Below are 19,327 nucleotides of genomic sequence, written 5' to 3'. Positions count from 1 at the left end.
CAGGTGGAATGGTCAGTGGATTTCAAGTCAGGTCTTGTGGGTTGTGGAACTAATTGAATTATGCTGCATTCTGCTAGGAAAATAGAGACATTACATGATTTGGGCCAAGACAGTTGGTGATGCTGTGTTTGAGAATGTAAGACAGCACTGCTTGAGGTACATCAGGTGAATTTTATGGTGAAGAGGGATAAGGGAGATAGTTGTTGGTGAGAAAAAGTGTGTTTTGGAGCTAATGGTCCCATTTAATGCATTTTGGCTGGAGGCATTGGTTTGTGTAATGAGTGAGGGGCTGAGACTGTTTAGTGGAGGATCACTGTCCCACATATTTTCCATCTGCATGATCTTGCATCCAGGAGTGCTTTGTAAGAGGGGGTAGTATTGTATGCTTAGGTGTGATGCCTTTACACAGGATTCAATAACTGCAAGAATGTCTAGGTTATACTGGAGTGTGAATGAATTTATTGCGTCTAATTTGTTTCTGATACTCTGGGCAGAGAAAAATGTGGAACTTTTTTTGAACTGGGATCTGAACTGGCTAGAGATCTTAAGGCCTTATTAAGTTTAGTTCTGGTGGTTGCCAAAAAAGCAATCACTAGAAAAAAGAATTCAAAGTCTAAATCAACCATACTTGAAGTAGGGAATATTGTAACAGAGATAAAGGAACAGGAAGTGGGATATTTACAAAAGGGTAGGAGTAAATTACATAGAAAAAATGGAAATTCTGGGAACAATAAATGCAGAAATGAGACCTAAGAGAATGCAAGAACTGAACAATTTATGTAATGTTGGCTTGATTATATTGTAGAGAGCAACATGCATTATGTATAATGTTTGTTAATGTAAACATGTTAATATGGTTTGATTACTTTTATGTAAATGTATGTTTGCCTATTTAACAAGTGATCATTTAATAAAGGTGTTTTAGAAAAACACAGCAGTAAATGATGTCTGGGCAGAGTTAAGATTTTTTTTAGAAGAAATGGGATCTAAAAGACTAGGAGAAAATGTAGTAGAAAGAAGAGGTGGGCAACACAAGGATTTAAGGATATATATATATATATATATATATATATATATATATATATATATATATATATACAGGAAATACTTCTGTAGACCTCTCAAGAATAAAAATGAATTGATATAAATGCATGAGGTTACTGTATATCAACACCACATCTATTAGTATTAAATATGTTAAGGTACACTGTCATCTAGAAAAATACTGAAATGAACTAATTTAATGGCTGATAATCCTATCAAATGCATTTCAGTAGCAGTTGGACTTATTATTTCAAATACAGTTTATACTGCACAAAATGTTCATCAGACCACTCACAATACTTACCTGTAAATGCCAGAAAAGATGGGCAGCATGTATACCAATAAATGAATGGCTGATATAAGTTTTAAGAAAATGCCATTAATGGCAATTCAACTAGGTCAAAATAAATGTACCCCTTCCATTCTAGTCAATAATGCGACTAAGCAGATAATGTATTAAAACAGATAATGATTCAAAAACGTTCTCAGACGTAAACGGCACAGTTACAGTCGATCACTGTATTGGTGGCTGAGTGTTTTTTTAGTTCTAAAATTTTATGTTACAGTGTATTTCACTTCTCTGTGTTGTATTGTGCTAGCTGGCAGAATTTTTTTCGTTTGTTTGTTTTGTTTTTTTGCAGGGTTTTTGCCCTTTTTCTCCACTGTAGTGTGCCCATGGAGTTGGTATATATCATTTAGGGATATCTGGGAGTGGAGTATGCATGTGAGGTGCAGAGGAACTTGCCCTCCTGCAAAAATTTTTTTGTGTGTGTTTTTTGGCTCACCATTGTTTATACTTATCTTTTAATAAACTATGAGCTGAAGAAGCCACTGTGATAGATCATAGGCAAAAGATGTAAACATATAGATAGGAGAAGTTGAATTTTTAAGTGCAACCTGAATCACACTCATGCATGCCAGCTGCAGGTTCATATAATGTCTCATTATACCCATTTCAAATACCAGCTGCAGGTCATTTTTTTAATTCAAAAACATAAATGACAAAATATGAATCACATGAGAGGAAAAAGTTGCTGTTTGTTTCATTCCATGGAATTTAGACTTTAAAGGTCAACACCACCCAAAAACAGAAGCACCAAATGTGTTTCATTACATTTCAATCTTTCATACACTAAGAATGAATAAATCTTTACAGGTGGTTCATTTGTTATAATTTGTTATACCCCAAAAATGGTGCAACTGCAACTTCCAGGTTCCCTATTAGAAGACCGAAGACGCATTCTTGTTCTAACTCAAAAGATGGAAATGGCAAAAGATCGAAGCAGCTTTTAAAGAATTTGCTTGTCTGCTTCATTACTTTGCCGTTTTCGGCACTGTAGTGCAATCTCAGAGTTGGTATATTTAAGTGGGGGGCAACCCCCCCCCCAATTAATGTAATGTTTAAAGTGGGTTTTTTTGTTTGCTTTTTGTTGCTGGAACAGCAATTTTTTTTCCTATGAAAAAATCGCTGTTCTGACAGTTTGAAATTGTAAGCTTTCGCTTACATAAGGTCGATTAATCACCGTTTGCTTTTTTAAGCGTTCAGTGAACTAATATAGACCTCAGCTTCCACACTGATATTATTTAGTTTATCTGCAGTGTGCTTCTCCAAAAATACATTGTATCCTCATAACATTATAAGATCTAGACAGTTTATTTTCTAGTGCTTTGCCTCTCTCTTTACTTATAATGCAGTTTTGTGGATGATGGCCTTACTGACTAATGTCCATTGATTCACTGTGATGCGTGTTCAATGCAGGTTGTTAAAAGGCCAGCTTTTAACATTCATTTAAACAAAATATCGAAATTAATTTTTTTTTTTACATCTTCTGGGTGTAATTCCTAGTAACTACTCTCACCGTTCCCCATATTGTATTGCAATACTGCCAAATCTCTCATTGGCCTGGCTGACACAAACTTTACCTGGTGGGCTTTCATCAGCCTTAGCTTACTTACCTCATGTCATATAAATACAGATACATTTCTGTGAAAAACATGAAATTTCAGTTGCAAAAAGAAAAAAGAAAAAAAAAAAGAAGAAAAGTTGGGATGCTGGCTGTACTGCATTTGATGGGAAATAGATGAATTAAAGATAAAAAGTGCAGTTAGTATTTAGCTAAATAAACACATTATTAAAGAGAGAAATTATTGGATGAAATAAAGAGGATGCCAGGGAAGAAGTGTTCTTTAAGTACTGAAATTCTGATAATCTAACAGCTTTAAGTGTGTATTCACAGCCACAGAGTATACATGTAAGGTTCTGTAAGATTCATTCAAGGATTCCAGATTTGCAACTCAAGATTTAACATTAATTTTATAATTCAATTGCTTTTCTTACAGGGACACTTGTGGAGCAAAACTCAATCCTATCATAGAAAAGTGGGTCTCTGGCAAATGAATGCATCTGTTGGAATGCCACCAAAGTTGAACAGTATCAAGTGATTTGTGGCAATAACTGAAAGAAAAAAAAAAACATTTCAAACAATAAGCAAATTCTAAAAGAAAAACGTACCTGGTTTAAATGCTGGTTCCACATCCATAATAAAGTCAGGCTGGAAGAAAAGAAATCCGATGATGGAAAAGAGGTAGACAAGAATAAGGGCCAACACCGCTGTCAGAATAATGGACCTGCCATTACGAGTGACACTTTTAATAACGTTCAGCAACGTCTCCTCTCTATGCACGAGGTCAAAGAGCTAGGGAACAAATCACCACAGATTAGTTGGTCCCAACTACATCTTCTTACCCTTTATCATTCTTAAAGCTTGTACTGGCGAGTACATTTTTTGGTTTTAAATCGGCACTTCTGATTCACCTTCATATTTGTCTTTGCTTTGCTATCTATTATTGTTCACGGCCTCCACAACCTTTAATGAACACTGGCATGGCACATATTATGGACTAAACTAGGTCAAAACAAATATAATGGATTATATCAAACAATCAAAAACATTTTCTTCATCCTCAGTTCTCAGGGCACTCTTCTTCCATTCCAGGGCACCAGCTCTAGTCTCGCAAACAATATTAATTTGAGCCATAGCGATCTACTTCACTGCTGTCCTGCTGCAAAGACAACAGATGACCCTTTTACTATGTCTGGAGAACTCCTTCTTGTTAAACATGTTTCTTTAAACCTGTGTATAAAAGATTTACCTTGTTTGCACCAGTTGTTAATTCTTGTGGTTAACTAAATTAATAGAAAATCAGATGAATCAGATCAGAGCCACTAACATGGGGGAAAAAAGAGCTTTTACAGCAATTCATAGGAATTACAAAGGCAAGCAAGTTTGAAGAGCATTTTCATGTTGCCAGAAACTAACCTTAAGAAGTCCTTTTTGCCTCCTGGGAGCAAAACAGACCATGAAAAAATTAAAGTACACAGAAAGAGCTAGTACAGAGAGGGGAATAACATGCACAACTCCACCCAGACTACGACTGAAGACTATGACTGAACCCAGATCTGTGAGGCAAAGATCTCATCACTGCACCAGCATCCTGATCACAGACAAGTTGCCATGCAGCTTTAGAGATACTGGTGGTTAAAATGTACACATGTAGCAATAACAGCTTCTATCTGAAATAATAGTGCTTGCACGCTCAGCTTCTGATGCATCACCCTAAAAACTGACAATGCTAAAGAAAATCTCTCTCGACACCAAATGCACCCACAACCAAGCGATTTTGGTTAGTGACCCTTCTATGACCATGCATTAACCACAGTTGCAACTAAATAATGTATGCTGAAATTCAGGATTATGCTGAAACTGATAAACTAGCATTACATAGATGCATTAAATGATGTATTGCATACACAACAGATATGTACAGCATTTTCATTTTGTCAGTCTGTTTCTATGCATTGTGTGTTTTGTTTTATGTATCTCTGACTTGTATATGCACTATGGTACTGCCCGGTTCTGCTGAAAGGTATTTTGTTACCTCTTACTCCCTTAAAAATAACTGCTCAGTTTTTATCCCCAGATTCCAATTAAAATGAACCTCAACCAATCTGGATAATCTGTGTAACATGCATACACATTGTACATAAATCAGTTCTGCAATACTGGGAGGGGTCTGAGTTGAGAAATGATACAATCAGCAAGCAAAGAAGAGTAGCATTGCTGGAAATGAACTAATCCTCAAGTCTTGGTGAGTATGTTCACAAGGTGGACCCTGTTTTTATAAAATCTCACCAGGACAACACTGATATAGAGACTGTAGGTTATACAGCACGTATCATGGACAGAAGTAAGTTAAAAATAAAAAAAGCAGTTAGTTGCACAAGTCCCAGGGTAAAACAGTGCCCAATCCTGGTAGGTGTAATGATGCCACTTCTGAAACATAAAAACATTCCTAAAATGGGATTATGTCAGTCTTGGGGGAGAATAGCCCCCCCCCCCCCGTTTGTAGAAGGAAATAGTAGTCCACAAAAACTGACAGATCAAAAAAGAGAATAAAGATAACAGAGTGCACTACTGAAGATAAGAAAGTAATTATGCATTACTGCTATTACGCAAGAAGCCCAGAATTTCTGGATAGAAGACATTCAAAAGGATTAAGAGAGAAATTAGCGGAAAGAAAAATCGTTGAATAAGAAAAAATCCATTGAGCATGTGGAAGACAATGAGAAATGTAGGTTCTGCAAAACAAACTGAAAATAGTCGCACATCTTGTTGCTGGGTGTGATACACACATGGCAGAGGACCTAGAAAATGACAAATGTAGGCTCTGCAAAACAAACTGAAAACAGTCACACATCTTGTTGCTGGGTGTGATACACACATGGCAGAGGACCTAGAAAATGACGAATGTACGTTCTGCAAAACAAACTGAAAACAGTCACACATCTTGTTGCTTGGTGTGATGCACACATGGCAGAGGACCTAGAAAATGACAAATGTAGGTTCTGCAAAACAGAGTGAAAACACTCACACATCTTGTTGCTGGGTGTGATGCACACATGGCAGAGGACCTAGAAAATGCCAAATGTAGGTTCTGCAAAACAAACTGAAAACAGTCACACATCTTGTTGCTTGGTGTGATACACACATGGCAGAGGACCTAGAAAATGTCAAATGTAAGTTCTGCAAAACAAACTGAAAACAGTCGCACATCTGGTTGCTTGGTGTGATACACACATGGCAGAGGACCTAGAAAATGACAAATGTAGGTTCTGCAAAACAAACTGAAAGCAGTCGCACATCTTGTTGTTGGGTGTGATGCACACATGGCAGAGGACCTAGAAAATGGCAAATGTAGGTTCTGCAAAACATACTGAAAACAGTCACACATCTTGTTGCTGGGTGTGATGCACACATGGCAGAGGACCTAGAAAATGACAAATGTAGGCTCTGCAAAACAAACTGAAAACAGTCACACATCTTGTTGCTGGGTGTGATACACACATGGCAGAGGACCTAGAAAATGACAAATGTACGTTCTGCAAAACAAACTGAAAACAGTCACACATCTTGTTGCTGGGTGTGATATACACATGGCAGAGGACCTAGAAAATGGCAAATGTAGGTTCTGCAAAACAAACTGAAAACAGTCACACATCTTGTTGCTGGGTGTGATACACACATGGCAGAGGACCTAGAGAATGACAAGTGTAGGTTCTGCTAAATAAACTGAAAACAGTCACACATCTTGTTGCTGGGTGTGATACACACATGGCAGAGGACCTAGAAAATGACGAATGTAGGTTCTGCAAAACAAACTGAAAACAGTCACACATCTTATTGCTGGGTGTGATACACACATGGCAGAGGACCTGTATAATGAAAGTCATATTAATGTGGCAAGAATCTCCAAATGATGTCAACATCCTTCAAGAAGGTCTTACGCAAACAAATGATTGGTGCCAAAGTCATGGCCTCAAACTCAATGCAAAAAAATGTATTATCACCCCTTTCAGTAAGAACGATGTTCCTGCAAATTACCACAGCAATGGCAATACCCTAAGTACACACTCAGTGGTGAGAGACCTAGGAACTCAGGTTGACAGCAGCCTTGCCTTTGATCACCATGTTTCCACAGTGGTAAGAAGGGCATTCTATATAGCATGTTTCATAAGTAAGGATATTGCCTTGAGAAAAGAAGTTATCACCTCCCTGTACTCTTCGCTCATTGGACCAACAACTGAGTACAATGCCTCTTTTGGTATGTACTTTTCAAAGCACCTGCAGCAATTGGAGAGAACAGAAAGGTTCCTCACAAGGAAAATTCAAGGTCTTCAGCAGCTATCCTATGTGGATCGGCTGTAGTTTCTGTCACTTTATTCTGTTTCATACAGACTGCCCAGAGGCGATCTCTGCCTTGTGTATAAGGCAATCTCTGACCCCTTCTTTATTGGAAATGCTGCACATCTGGAAGTCAAATGGCACACGGATTAATCACTCTAAGGACCTAAACTTGGTATGTGACATCAGCAGAACATGCTGGAGGGACAGATTTGTCTCCCAGAGGTTGCCAAACCTTTGCAATAGATTATCACTTTACATCAAACAGAGCACCTCATTGGCCCTCTTCAAATGCGATCTGGATGATTGGATGGGTAACTGCAAATTCACCCTGGGGGTTCCACCTGTGTTCCTGTTGGACAGGGGCAATAGCTGCTGATTGTGGTAACAAGGGTCAATTTGGCTAGGCTTGTAAGGGCCCTCAGGGCGTTAGCCTAGTAACATCCTATGATCCTAACTACCAGTATCTGCTTGAGTTTATTTATCACAGCTGGCAGCACTATAACAATGTACAGATATACTTTTCTGAAGGCTGCAAATGAAAGTGAAACAAGATAGATGCAAATTTGCATTCCCATTGCGTGGGTTATACGTTATTTAAAAGCCTGGCGACATCCATGTAACCCAGGCCGAGAAAAGTCACATGTGGAATACTTTCTTTTCAAGATTACATGTTATACTAGAGTTTGTGCTATGTTTTTCATAATTCCTATTTGCTCTACTAATGAACATCCGAAAATAATAATTTTATAAGGGCAGTTCATCAGTTGTTAGTCACACCTCAAACAAAAATTCAGTAATCTGATCTCTCAATAAATACTGGAAAAGGTAATGAAATAAGTATTAAAATAAACTGCAAAGCTGTGCTCAGGAAAATTTGAACTTTAGGTTTTTCTCAGTTCTAAGACAGTTCCACTAAGAGACCACTTGAGCTCATTCTCGCAACTATCCTTGATTCTGCCTTATATATTTTTCCTGTCCCTCAATTTTTTTGATTTTTATGATAAATCATTGAGGATTACTGTCAGCTGATAATTCCAAACATTAGAGTTTCATACTGTTTAAAAAACTCATGTTGATGCAAAACCCCTTGTTATATTAAATTTTTAAGTGAATCTGGGTGCGATTTAAAACCTGTCCCTAATTTGGGGCCTCTGCTCACCCTCCTCATTATTCTTGACTTTGTCCAGAATTCTTGATAAAAGTAATTAAGACGTATTCCTGAACAGAATCCACTGATAAACAGCAACCCTTCCTATTAGTCCTACAGAATTTCAATTGAACAAATCTCATACAGTCTCTTAACATTAAAGGTAGACAAGGATGTAGTTAAGACATGTGGTACTGTTGAACCAAGGCCTAATCAAATGGATAGACCAACGTTTAGTCAAATGCTACCCTGCCCCACTGAGTTTTGTACCCCATATATTTATTACCAATATTAATACTACTATTTTATATATTATAACATTTTGTCTGCTGCTTGCCAGGATACACTCCTACCCTGCAACCCTGAATAAATGGATATAATAGTGAGATAAAGCAGCCAATTTTGACCAATACAATTTTGAGACAGATTATATTAACATTGCTGAAAATAACCAGTGATGGCCATTTCTTACCAACAAATGTGTGGCAACCCAGAGGTAAAAGTTATCACCAGGAATTTCAGATGTTCATTTCCAAACATTTTCATTTTAGATTACTAGCAGAGATTCTAAGTCACAGGCCACAGAGGTTACTTAGGTACTAATAAAGAACATTTAATTACTTAAACTGATTTACTGTCTTGAATGCACATTCCACATTAATGGAGAAAGATGTGAATTTCATTTGGACTTTCCTTCCTCCAATGATCATAGGAAGTGATAGAGGAGATATAACTTGACACGTCTGTAGAGGCTAAGGCTACAGATTCCTAGATAAGGGCAGCAGCACTCACCAGGAGCCGAACTTCAGGTGGAAGTCACCTGGAAAATCTTCTTTTGTTTGCTCAACTGTCTAAAGGTTAGAAGATTAATGGAGATCAAATTAATGTAACAGTAATGTTTTGGTAAAGGACAAATCAAAAATTTACACTATTATTTGGTGATTCGGGACAGGGCTGAATGACAATCGAAATAAGAGGAATAATATAACGCCCTACAGACAGATATGTGTGTACGAATGCGTACAGCTCCACAGCTTAGTTTTACACTTGAAAGTTTAGCAGGAACTACACTTTTTATATGACCAAAACAGAGAGCTGATAAGCAATCAGCAAATGTCAACCAGATTAGTGTTTTTGAGAAGCTCAAAACTGCTCTTCACAACTGACTGCTTTACAGTAACGCACATCTACCTTTTCCCCAGTACTGTTGCCTATAAGATGTCCTAGCACTTCAGCTCTCAGATTCACAAAACATGACAGCACACTTAAGGATTGTGAGAATATTAGAGGGACTCAGTTTCAGTTCTGTTCCCAGCATCTACTCAGTTACACTAAAAGAGACTTCACAATGACTGCTGCAACTGTAGTGCAGAATGCCTTTAAAGTGTTAGGTATCACAACATCTGGCAAAACTGCTTATGCATTACTGAAGCCTTCTGTCAAGCAGTTTACTTTTTTGTGACTCACAGTCTAATGCATCAGAGTCTAGTCACCACATCACAAGTCATCAAAACTTTCTCTAGAACCTAGCAAACTTCAGCAAGCATGATCCTATTCTGAAAATGCATCTACATTCCCATACCAAAGTCTGAAGAAACTCGTCAACTTACCAGAAAGCTGTAAAAGAATTCATGGACAAACAAGCTCAATATGCAGACGATCACATACAACACATGGTAGAGAAACTCCATGTCCATGATGACGGCTCTGTAACCCCGTGTAAAAGTGCCACGGTTTCCAACAAAGCTCACCAAGAATACTATTTTATTCAGGAGCTGGAAATAAATAAGTAGCCTGAATCAGTCTAGGAAATTCAATGATAAAAGGGAAGATTAGGAGTTAAACACAGCCAGATAAATATTTACCTCTTCACCTAGTTTAACAGGATTATATTTGTATATTCAAACACACAGTTGTAATTATAATGCAAAATTATAAAATGCTAGACAAACCTAATCTATACTTACCTTTTACATTTGAAATCATGAGCTTTATACAGCCACATTCACTGTTAACTGTGCTGTCCCTACTACAAACCATCACTGCTGATGCTATATAGCCACAGTTTCACCATATATATATATATATATATATATATATATATATATATATATATATATATATATATATATATATACATACACACATACATACATACACACACACACACACACACACACATATATATATATATATATATATATATATATATATATATATATATATATACATATACACTTTATTTGGCATTTGTTAACCAGGATGGTCCAACTGAGCAAGCAGAGCATTTTCAGGGGAGACCCGAGGAGAAAAGCTTCAGAGTTGTACAGTACAAAATTAGAAATATATACATAAAAATATTTATGTATACAGAAAAGAACATGAAAAAAATCAAAACGTGATTAATACATTATTTATAACATAAAAAGTGCTGCTATATGATTAGAAGGAAAAATAAATGAAAAGCAACATTAATATATGATATGAGTTAAGAGAAGATTTTGAAGTAGAGCTAAATTATAAAGAGGAGACGATAGTTAAAGCAGAGCATAATATATACATATTTACATGTGATGAAGTAGCCAGGCTTGTGCAGTTCCAATGAAATAAACTGTGTTTAGAGGAAATAGAGGAGTACAATATCTGAGTACAGCATACTGGAGACAAAGGGGTGTGGTGGATTGGGTAGGGTTATGACAGGCACAGGACGTTAAGTAGGAGTTGTTTCAGCTCCTTTTTGAAGTGCTTGAGGTGGGAGATGGTTCTTATGTACGAGGGGAGTTTATTCCAGGTTATTGCTACAGTATATTTGTAAAGTAGTTACTTTGTGGTAAGTTTATTCTAGTTTAGATAAAAGTGTAGACTGTATGTCAGTAAAGATAGGGGATGCATAGAGAAGGGAGGGAAGGAAGAGGTGTGCTTGAGCCAGGGCGTTTACCATCAGAGGTAAGAAATTTTGGTACTTACTTATTATCGCAACCACATTCCCAACACAGTCCTGAAGCAGAATCAGCATTTTCTATACAGTGCAATGATGAACCCTGAAAACTTTACTAGAGTAAAACATGGATCTTGATGGACCACTTTTATAATTATTCTTCAGAAAATCTACTTTGATGTAAAAACTGCTGTTCTGCTAGCTTTCCCACTGAATTAGAGAGTACTTACCCAATTATGTTTACCTTTAAGAGGTATGCTCGTAGGATGTGAAGTACGGGTATTTTGTTTTGTAAATCTTACAGATTTCACTCTCCATATCTATTGGTTTCATCAAAGCGACATGCAGTCCTGATTATTAAAGGAACCGTAATACAAACTTTACACCTAACAGGATCATATCTCTCAACCTGTCTGCTCGAGAAAGACGTACAATGTCAGATGTAACCAGAGGACAATGGCCATAATCAGTTACCCTTGGCTATGCAGTGTAATGCTCCCAGGATGCATAAAATAAGTAATAGGCATATATATTCACACCAAATCCAATTGTGTTCTATGATGTAAAAGTAAAATGACAACTTTAATTATAGAAAAGCACACGTCAACCATCGGCCAGTTTTCCAGCAGTGCAGATGTAATACAGGCAATTCTCATAAAATCTAGTAATACAGAAGCAGGTGGGTCCCAAATCTTCCCTAATTACTTAATGTCTGTAACCCAGACTTGTAGACAAAAAAACTTGAATACTTAGGATTCAGGGTTCATGACTGCACTATACAGAAAATGATGATCCTGCTTCAGGACTGTATTGGGAATGTGGTTGCAATAATACGCAGTTACCTATTACTGTTACTACTATTTTGTGGTAAGTTTATTCTAGTTTAGATAAAAAATGTAGATTGTATGTTAGTAAACATCGGGACTGCATAGAGAAGGTAGGGGAAGGAGGAATGCTTGAGCCATGGAGTTAAGCGTCGGAGGTAAGACATTTTTTATTTCTGTATAGTAGACCTAGTTTTTGATGGTTTTTTTTTTATACTTTGCTCATCGATAATGGTACCTAAAACTTTAGTGTGGGGTCCTGCTTTAATGATGGCCTTGTCAAGGGATGCAATGACAAAGGTTGACTTATGAGAAAGAGCTCAAGGAAGAAATAGCAAATGTTTAGGTTTTTTTTTTAATTTAACATGAGCTGATTGTCTGACAGCCACTTTTCTATGGACAGGAAAGGATCTTGGGTGTGTGCGTGGAGATGAGAGATATTGTTTGGAGATGGAGATGAGTGTAGAATCGCTGGCATATTGAATAAGGAAGGATTGTCTGCACAGATACAGATAGAGATATATTTTTGCACTCATCTTCCAAGTTATTCAGTGACACTGCTCTCAGCAGTTTGTTTTCATGTTTATGCAGCACAGTGTGATTAACCTGACTACGTCATACAAGCGCTGTATCAGACAGGTATTTAACACATCAGCCTGACTATGAAGAAACCCTCTGCATTGGATAAATGTTTGGGATTTCCTTTCCTGATACCCTTAGCTTGGCAGAGGTTTTTTTTTTTCTCTCGGATACTTGCACATGAAGGTGATCTTTGCTCCCACTGGCATGCCATAATAAATGATACACTTCCCCGATTTTAAGTAAGATTCATCCATAGCCTCAGGATGGAGAGGTCATCCAGACAGAGGGGACTGGGGATGGATATGAGCACCTATTAAGAAACGCATCCTTGCAGATCAGCTAATATGATTAGTACAGATGTCTGACAGCTCTGCATCACAATTTTGAGGATCTTAATCATGAGTCCTGAAACTGTGACTTTTTTTTTTTACAGGAGAATTATATCATCCTGCACCCTCCATACTGATGGTTCTGTCTCCACACAAACTACTTCTAAATATACTAAATACAAGACTCACAACTGCAGTTTTCAAACTTAACACAGGGACCCCCCCCCTGTTACATCTGACTTCACAAGCCTTCTGCACTGTCTAACTCCCAGGAAGAAGCCTAAGCAATGAAAATTCAACATCCAGGGAGTTGGAGTCAGTGAGAAACTTAAAAAGAAACTGTGGATTCAGAAGATTGCATCCTGAAGCACTGGGGTACTAAAACAGGCCTGACTCGTACAGATATAACTTCAGAGCCACTGAACGTTGTTTGCTAGTCATTTTAACAATCTCTTTATGTATTATATCTTAGTATTTTGCTTTATAGTATATCCATTGTACAATTACTTTCTTTTGGCAAATTGTTTAAATGCTCTGACTCTTTGATGGATTTTACCTAATCTTGCTTTTTAATATGTTATGCTGTTTGCAAATAGTTTTAATAGTCTGATCCTTTAATGGATTTTATCTTACTATCTTGTTTCAAAATACGTAAATTTTGCATTTATTTTCAATAAGTGGTTTTATTATCAACTATGGCAATAATCATTATTGTTAGACTGCTACAATAATGTAGATCAGTGGCATAGCTGGTGCGGGCGGGGGGATGGTAGGGGGGGGTGAGAAGGGTGGTCCACCCCAGGTGGCACTTTTCACTTTTGGGTCTGTCACATTTAATAGTTTAATTTAAAAAACACTGTTTTCTAAGGGCGTTCTTGAAGAACAGTCCCATAGCTCATCCAGTCACGTTATGTCTGTGCGTGTGCATGTGTTGTCGCATATACATCCTGTCTACCCACCCAAGTTTAAATACAACCAGGTAAGGCACGGGGAATTAATGGAATCTAGTGTTTTGCAGTACAGGTAATTAACAGAATACTGTATTTTTCTGCTTCACAAAGTACGGGAATGGAAATGGCTGCTGCTTGAATTCAAGTATGGAAGTTTGATTTTTAGAGTTGCTGCTTCAAGTAAGAGAAATCTGCCGACGCAAGTAAGGGGACGAGGTTGGGTGTAACTGCTGCTGCTTCAAGCTACAGAATGGAAATTCCTGCTTTGTGTGTGTGTGTGTGTGTGTGTGTGTGTGTGTGTGTGTGTGTGAGATGCCCATGCTCAAACCTTGTACTTTAGATACAAGAAACAAGAACCTGAATTCTCTACCCATACCACCACTTGTGATTCAAGGAGCTGAGTCCACAGCTTTCAACTGTCCAGATTTTCACAGGATGTCTGTAATGTTTGGCTCATACCATTGGTCTGTTCCTCTTAAAATTTGTGGTTTTCTGGCAAATCAATGAGAACTGAATTCACTAAATAATGATAGCCATTTAAGTTTCAGTACTGCTATTTTTCAGGAAACACATAACACAAAAGATTTTATCCTGATAACTTTCTAAGATTATACAAGCAATGTTTAAAATGTGTCCCTGGTGTTGGGCCTTTGTCCCTCCTCAATAAATTTTGGCTTTTTCTGGATTTCTTGTGCTGCAAAGTTGAGAGATATAGTTCAGTGTCAAGTGGATTTTACAAGGAGCTGAGAGCTTCAGTGGAAGAAGTTTAGTGCTGCTTATGCCAAGTCTGTTTGCATTGTTAGTAGTACAACAGGTAGCATACTTGCTTTTGATGCAGAAGGTTGTGGTTCTACTCCCGCAGTATATAGTTGGATTGCTGATACTATACTGTGTTGTACTTTAAAGGGGGTGGATGCTGCAGTCCTGAGAATGTCCTCCTTTAAGGCTAATGCAATGATTTGGCCAGCAGGAGAATAGTAGGTGATGAAATGCTCAATGGAGGTGGCAAGAGGTCTGAGGTAGCACTGATAATGACATGAGCACAGACCTTTGAGGTATGTTTCTATACCTACAAAAACAGATGCCAGATGGCTGATGAACATCCAATGCCTGTGTATGCCCTTCAAATTTTACAGGTATAGAAGGACCCAGTGAAGCTTCCTTTCCCATGGCAGGCAAATCCTGTGGACTTAGCAAAAAATGGGAGAAGATTCCTCAGTTCTGAAATCTACCACCAAAGGTGCACCAGGAAACTCATGGGAATGCTCAACAGAACAAGGCCAACAGCACACATGGTCCAGATGTCAAGAAAGTCTGTGCAAACAGACTGGACCCCCCTCACCACCAAAGTGTTTACCAGAGTACAGCTCTCACTGGTCCTACATCATCATCTGACAGGCATGAATTTTAGTTCTCACTATTGTACGGGAAGCTGTCAACACATGTAAAGTAAGAGGCCACGTAATAAGTGGAATTTGCACAAATGATGTGAACAGTGCCTAGCCTCCAACTCCCATACCTTTTTAACTGCTCTAGCAGCAGCTTGTGATCAAACAGGGAAAGATTACACAAGTTTCCACACTGGGTACCTTCAGCAACAGCCATCATTATAAACCTGATTTAAGCTTCAGTATTTTCCCTTGTTTTTCTGCAGGTACCTGGACTGAAATGCCATTTATATTTAACATCATACTCTTCATCCAAGCATCACACACAATGCCAGTGCAGGTGTGTAGGTCCCCATTCATGATCTGCTAACCTTAGATACAAATGAGGATTTCAGATTTTTAGACATTAAACACAGAAACTTTTCCATGACAAGTATTAGGTTAAAAATATGAACTGTATAGGCAGCAAAAAAAATGAGTGGAGCAGGGATTTGGCTTATTCTCACCTGCTGATATCCAGGCATGCATTGTCAGATGTCATACATGCCTGAGTGCAGGAATAACAGGACAAAAGAGGCAATATTCAACTTAACACCCCCCACACACACACACACACACACACACACACAAGGCTTCTGAAGAGTTACGTATCAGGTGTAACCATGTTCTGGTACATATCGAATTCTGAGACTGAATTCATGGTAGATTGCAGTGTAATGACATCAATGACATTAAAACTCAGATATGCACACTGGCTGACCATTAAACTGATCAATGACATTAAAACTCAGATATGCACACTGGCTGACCATTAAATGCATATATTTATCCTGGACTGAATGAAGCATGTTCTATTAAGTGCCTGTTAAAATTGAAAGCATTGGACAGGTAAAATAACAATGTATGCACTGATGTTTAGGTGGTTATATATGTATACATGTTTTGTAAAAATAATACTTTTTAATAAGTATGTCTTTGGTTGATGGTAGAAATTCAATAATTATTGTAAAGCACTATAATAATTTTTTATGAACAATATGGAGTGAATTAATAGGATAGAGTGTTTTAATATTAATTTATGTGTTGATGTATTGTTTAGTAATTAGGGAATACTCCTTTAATAATGTTGGATTTATGACTGATTCTGTTAATGAGTAAGTGATTTGTTTAATTGGTTTAATTACTGACCCTTTTTAAACCATGTTTAGCTGGGTAATATTGTCTGAAGAAGTACATGAGAATATCTGTACGAAAGCGCTAACAATAAACGGTTTGTGTGGTTTTACCTTTCCGCTATTAGTTTTGTTTTCTTGGTTTGAGTTTTAGTTGCATTTGGTTTAATTAAACTTATCAATGAAATTAAAACTCAGATATTTACACTGGCTGACCATTAAATTTATCAATGACATGAAAACTCAGATATGCACACTGGCTGACCATTAAACTGATCAATGACGTTAAAACTCAGATAGGCACACTGGCTGACCATTAAACTTATCATGAAATTAAAACTCAGATATGCACACTGGCCGACCATAAACTTATCAATGAGATTAAAACTCAGATATGCACACTGGCTGACCATTAAATTTATCAATGACTTTAAAACTCAGATATGCACACTGGCTGACCATTAAACTGATCAATGACATTAAAACTCAGATATGCACATTGGCTGACCATTAAATTTATCAATGACATTAAAACTCAGATATGCACACTGGCTGACCATTAAACTGATCAATGACATTAAAACTCAGATATGCACACTGGCTGACCAATAAACTTATCAATGACATTAAAACTCAGATATGCACACTAGCTGACCATTAAACTGATCAATGACATTAAAACTCAGATATGCACACTGGCTGACCATTAAACTGATCAATGACATTAAAACTTAGATAGGCACACTGGCTGACCATTAAACTTATCAGGAAATTAAAACTCAGATATGCACACTGGCCGACCATTAAACTTATCAATGAAATTAAAACTCAGATATGCACACTGGCTGACCATTAAATTTATCAATGACATTAAAACTCAAATATGCACACTGGCTGACCATTAAACTGATCAATGTAGCTTGCTACAGATCCCCCACCATACCCCAAGATTCTCACTACACCTTTCTAAACATACTGGAAAATATTAAGATAGAACCAAACACCCTAAAACTGGGTGATTTTAACTACCCTGCCATTAACTGGGAAAAATACTCTGTCCCAACACCTTTGCGCAACGGTTCTTGGAATTCATAAATTCCAACGCCCTGGATCAACTAATCCATAGTCCCACCAGGGGCTCCAATATCCTAGACCTGGTCATTACCAACATGGGAAATCAATGCTCCATACCTATGGTCACCCCCTTGTTAGTCAGGTCTGACCATAAGCTAATCACCCTTAACATCCACATCCCCCCCCCCCCCCAGTAAAGAAACCACCATAAAAAACTTCTCCAAAGCCAACTTCATGCTACTCAAGTCAGAAGTGACAAACTTCATGACACCCATGCAGACGGGAACTGAAAGTTCAACTTCTGAATCCTACACTAAGGCACTGTACGAGAACATCCACTCATGCATGAATCGTGCCATCCCAAATAGAACCAAAATGCTCTCATCCAAAAAAAGGAAGCAAATCTGGTGGTCCCCTGCCATAAACAAACTTTACAACAAAAGGAAGAAACTTTTGCAGAAAAGAGGAAAATCCCAGGATGCAAAAAACTCCCTTACTAGCCTCAGTAAAAAATTGAGATGCCTCATAAAATCCTCCAAAGCTAGTTACGAAAATAAAATTGCCAAAGATTCCAAAGACAACCACAAAGCATTCTATAACTATGTCAAGAATCTAAATGGCAATGCTCAGATCTGCTCTGAGCTAAAACAGAATGGCATTAAATATACTGATCCGAAGGATATTGCCAATATCCTGGCAGATCGATTCAGTGCCAACTTCACCCCTCTCACCCCCCAAATGGCCCATCTCAATACCGGAAGATTGCCAAATTCCAGTAATAACGGCCACACAGGTACAAAACGCACTCTCTAAAGCCAAAAATACAGCATCTATGGGACCAGATGACATCCCGGGCTGTGTACTACATGAACTACAATATGAACTGGCACCTCACCTAAGTGTCATGTTTAATCATAGCCTCACCTCAGGTTTCGTGCCCACTGAGTGGCGCAAAGCTACAGTTATCCCAATCCACAAGGGGGGATCCACCTTGGATCCTGGAAACTACCGTCCCATCAGTCTGACAAGCCTTATCTGCAAGGCCATGGAGCGTATTATCATGGAACTTATAAACAAAGACATTGGCAACCTTCAAACACTAGACCCCACCCAGTTTGGGTTTGTGAAGGGCCGATCTTGTCTCATGAACCTGATTGACTTCTTTGAATCAGTCTCCAGAGCCATGGACAAGGGTAAGGTGGTCCACACAGCCTATCTAGACCTTGCCAAGGCCTTTGACACCATCCCCCACTCTGGAATCATAGATAAACTTACTAAGTTGGGCATTAACCCCTATGTCACCCAATGGGTTGCTAAATGGCTTACTGATAGAACCCACACTGTAAAAGTAGCCGACTCCAAATCCAGCTCAAGACAAGTGACAAGTGGAGTACCTCAGGGTTCAGTCCTGGGGCCGCTCTTGTTTGGCATCTACTTCTCTGAAGTACAGGTCAACACTAAGGGACTCTGGCTAACAAAGTTTGCAGATGACTGCAAACTGGGAGCCATTATTGAATCCCCAAATGATGTGGATACTCTACAAAAGGCCTTACAGAAACAGATGCTTGGTGCCAGAGCCATGGGCTCAAGCTCAATGCCAAGAAATGTATTGTTATCCCCTTTGGGAAAAAACA

General features: G+C 38.1%; 1 protein-coding gene across 2 annotated transcripts in view; it reads right to left on the bottom strand.

Moving 5' to 3' along the window:
- The window catches only part of ITPR2 (inositol 1,4,5-trisphosphate receptor type 2), a 2,416,542-nt gene that overhangs the window by 231,765 nt on the left and 2,165,450 nt on the right, over positions 1-19,327 (bottom strand). For both annotated transcript variants that reach the window (XM_044087657.1, XM_044087658.1), the window contains exons 50-51: positions 10,047-10,211; positions 3,557-3,740 (exon numbers count right to left, since the gene is read on the bottom strand). In XM_044087657.1, coding sequence (XP_043943592.1) covers positions 3,557-3,740; positions 10,047-10,211 — 349 coding nt within the window. The remainder of the gene's footprint in view (positions 1-3,556; positions 3,741-10,046; positions 10,212-19,327) is intronic.

The sequence above is a fragment of the Protopterus annectens genome, chromosome 11.part0 (assembly GCF_019279795.1).
Source record: "Protopterus annectens isolate FY-2018-M chromosome 11.part0, PAN1.0, whole genome shotgun sequence".
NCBI classification, from domain to species: Eukaryota; Metazoa; Chordata; order Ceratodontiformes; family Protopteridae; genus Protopterus; species Protopterus annectens.
Note: the sequence above shows the minus strand (reverse complement) of the source record. Positions and strands in the feature narration are given on the sequence as shown.